General features: G+C 29.7%; 1 protein-coding gene and 1 pseudogene across 1 annotated transcript; both read right to left on the bottom strand.

Annotated features, from left to right (window-relative positions):
* LOC124896947 overlaps positions 1-3,893 on the bottom strand; it is a 48,019-nt pseudogene that overhangs the window by 9,003 nt on the left and 35,123 nt on the right.
* On the bottom strand, positions 95-1,427 carry LOC107864371 (cold and drought-regulated protein CORA). The gene is made up of 2 exons (XM_016710728.2): positions 1,266-1,427; positions 95-1,149 (listed from the first exon to the last, which is right to left on the bottom strand). Exons 1-2 carry the CDS (start codon positions 1,360-1,362, stop codon positions 308-310), a joined length of 939 nt encoding a protein of 312 aa, XP_016566214.2. The 5' UTR covers positions 1,363-1,427; the 3' UTR covers positions 95-307.

The following is a 3,893-nucleotide window of genomic DNA, read 5'->3' as shown; positions in this document are numbered from 1 at the left end:
CAACCGGACTGATTTTAACCGGTCCGTTTGACACCCTTAATATAAAGAAAAGATTTGTTACCTGCTATAAGCTGTGAAAAAGAAGAGACGTAAGTTATGAAAATATATTACTCGTATCATAATATATTATACAACAAGCTATTACACGATCAACCATTCATATGAACTGAATGGTATTTTATTCATACTTTTTACAACAAGATCTAAAGTAGCAAGACTATTACAAAGTATTGATCTTGCCACTACATAGATAGACAAGTGTTTTATAATAGTACATGATGCCTTATTGTGAGGATTGGCAAGTCATTTAATCATGGCCTCCACCTGGTAGTTTATATTCGCCATCGGAGGATTTATATCCTTTGTTATATTCGTCATCGGAGGATTTGTATCCTTTGTCATATTCGCCATCGGAGGATTTGTATCCTTTATCATATTCGCCATCGGAGGATTTGTATCCTTTGTCATATTCGCCATCGGAGGATTTGTATCCTTTATCATATTCGCCATCGGAGGATTTGTATCCTTTGTCATATTCGCCATCGGAGGATTCGTATCCTTTGTTATATTCGCCATCGAAGGATTTATATCCTTTATCATATTCGCCATCCGAGGATTCGTATCCTTTGTTATATTCGCCATCGGAGGCTTTATATCCTCTATCATATTCGTCATCGGAGGATTTGTATCCTTTGTTATATTTGCCATACGGAGATTTATATTCGTCACTAGGGGATTTATATCCATTGTTATATTCGCCATCGTAGGATCTGTATCCTTTGTTATATTCACCGTATGGAGATTTATATTCGCCACCAGGGGATTTATATCCATTCATATATTCGTCATCTGAATATTTATATCCGTCACCAGGAGATTCGTATCCATAGTTATATTCGCCATGAGCAGATTTATATTCACCACCAGAGGATTTATATCCTTTGTTATATTCATCCCCTAAATATTTGTACCCGCCACCAGGAGACTTGTATCCATAGTTATATTCATCACGTGAATATTTATATTTGTCACCAGGAGATTTGTAACCATAGTTATATTCATCATACGAGGGTTTATACTCGCCACTAGGTGATTTATATCCGCTGTTATATTCGCCATATCCCTTATATCCCTTATCCAATTTGGTAGCTACATAAATTGTGAAATTCAAAAATTAGTTGAATATTACACACACACAAACACACACACAATAATTAAATAAGAAATCTAATATTTCAAAGAGATAAATAATAAATTAGTCTTACGGGTCTCAGTCAACTCCCTCGCTGCAACCTCTGAGCTTATCATCGCAAAAATAGCCAAAATAAGGCCAAGAAATAGAAATGCCTTAGAACCCATCATTTTGTTTTTCTTCTTCAAAGCTTAGTTATTTTAATTGTAGGATGAAGAAATTGATGCAACAATTGGGTTCTATTTATACTAAGAATTGAATTTATTAAAGATTGAAGTATTTCAAACGGATCACTTATCAGTTTAATTATCAAAGAACAATATCTTGCCCAGCCAATACGCCACGTAATCGAGTATACTATCTCTGTTTTAATTTATTTGTGTTTTTTTTTAGTTCGTCTTAAAATGAACGTCTTCTTCTCTTTTTGGCAACTCCTTAATTCTATATTTTCACGTGACATGTTTAAGATAATAAGATTAAAAGACATTATCTTTAGTTTAATACTACAAAATTGAAAGTTTTGTTTGTTTTCTTAAACTTCATGCCAAGTCGAAATTCGAAAAAAAAATTGAAACATAAGATTAAGGTGTAATATTTATCTACGTTTGTGATGTACTGTGAATCATGATTGAATAAACACAAACTACTTATCTAATGCTAAAAAAAGAGGTTCATAAATCTTACTAAAACACAAACTGCTATAATTACAAAGTACTTTATGGAAACACGTTTTAAAATACGTAAAATTTAAAAGTTTTCTCAAATAAGCTCTAATTGCTCAGAAAATCTTTGGTTGGGATAGTTTTCTACTTCATATTTTTGAAGTATTGCAATTATTTTTGGTGGCGGGTGAACGATAAACTTGTATAATCAATTAAACTTGTATATAAATTTGAATATGTGGATACATACATTTTACGTGTCGATTCGAGTCATGAGATACACTCGAGTCTCGAACCATGTATGACACATATTATGCCATGTTAATTGTGTGTTTCTACTGTTCCACTTTATACAAGTTCAAGTGCTTAATTACTTATGCCCATCTAAAATTAAAGGCTGTAAATGTCAGTCAAATCTAAATTAAATGACACATTTATATATTACGTATGTCTTTAAATAAAGCTGACAAGTGTTTTGCAATTGTGTTTCTTATAACTTAATACTTCTTATTCTTTTTTCTCATATGATATCCGGTATATGCTTGGAGATCAGATTGATTCAAATTGACATATAAAAGAGGGACAGATTAAAGATTTAAACTTTATGAGTTTAATAGTAAGTTCTTAACATTGAAATCATTGTATTTTTATAATAATGGATTCAGATATATCATATGTTGCAATTTAACTAAATTTTTTCTACAACGAATATAAATCTATGACGAATATAACTATGGTTACAATTTAATAAAAGTAATTTCATCTCAAGTTCTAATTTAAAATCTCTACCCAAAGGTGGAATATGGAAAGGTAATTATTGATCACTCACCATCAAAAATGATTGCAATACTTCAAACATTTTCTGAGCACTTAGAGCCTATTTGAGAAAAGTTTTAAACTTTAGGTATTTCAAATTTCAAAACTTTGTAATTATAGCAGTTTGTGTTTTAGTAAGATTTAAGAACCTCTTATTTTAGCATTAGATAAGTAGTTTGTGTTTATTCAATCTTGATTTAGTGCACATCACAAACGTAGATAAATATTACTCCCTATGTTTCAATTTGTTTTTCTAGTTTCGACTTGGCATGAAGTTTGAGAAAACAAACAAAACTTTAGCATCTTGTTGTATTAAACTTAAGATAATGTCTTTTAATCTTACTATCTTAAATATATCACGTAGAAAATTAAAAGAGATGCCAAAAAATAGAAGAAGACGTTCATTTTTAAACGAACAAAAAAAAAGACAACTAAATTAAAACAGAAGAAATATACTCGATTACGTGGCGTACAACTAAATTAAAACAGAAGAAATATACTCGATTACGTGGCGTATCGGCTGGGCAAGATATTGTGCTTTGATAATTCGACTGATAAGTGATCCGTTTGAAATACTTGAGTCTCTAATACATTCAATTCTTAGTATAAAAATAGAACCCAATTTTGCATCAATTTCTTCATCCTTTAATTAAACTAACTAAGCTTTGAAGAAGAAAAAAAATGATGGGTTCTAAGGCATTTCTATTTCTTGGCCTTCTTTTGGCTATTTTTGCAATGATAGGCTCAGAGGTTGCAGCGAGGGAGTTGACTGAGACCTGTAAGACTAATTTATTATGTATCTCTTTGAAATATTAGATTTCTTATTTAATTATTGTGTGTGTGTGTAATATTCAACTAATTTTTGAATTTCACAATTTATGTAGCTATCGACTTGTATAACAAGAATGCTGTACATGCGTATTTTTTTTTTCCTTCACTATATTTTCTTTTCCCATTCAGTTTTTCTAATAAGGTTTTAACGAGTCACATTATCTATCAATTAGACATTTATAGACACATGATTTTTTATCTTCCCTAAATTTTAACTTGTTTATCAATACTAAATATTTATACTTATGTTTAATATGATATATTTTTATTCTTATTTTATTTTAATAATTTTAGTTAAAAAATAAATAACTAAATAAAGTTATTTTTGAGATTTTTTATTTTTTTTATTTTATTTTACTTTAATTCTAAAAATAATGCAAAAATTAAAAAAT

This window comes from Capsicum annuum, chromosome 3 (genome assembly GCF_002878395.1).
Source record: "Capsicum annuum cultivar UCD-10X-F1 chromosome 3, UCD10Xv1.1, whole genome shotgun sequence".
Taxonomy (NCBI): Eukaryota; Viridiplantae; Streptophyta; class Magnoliopsida; order Solanales; family Solanaceae; genus Capsicum; species Capsicum annuum.
Note: the sequence above shows the minus strand (reverse complement) of the source record. Positions and strands in the feature narration are given on the sequence as shown.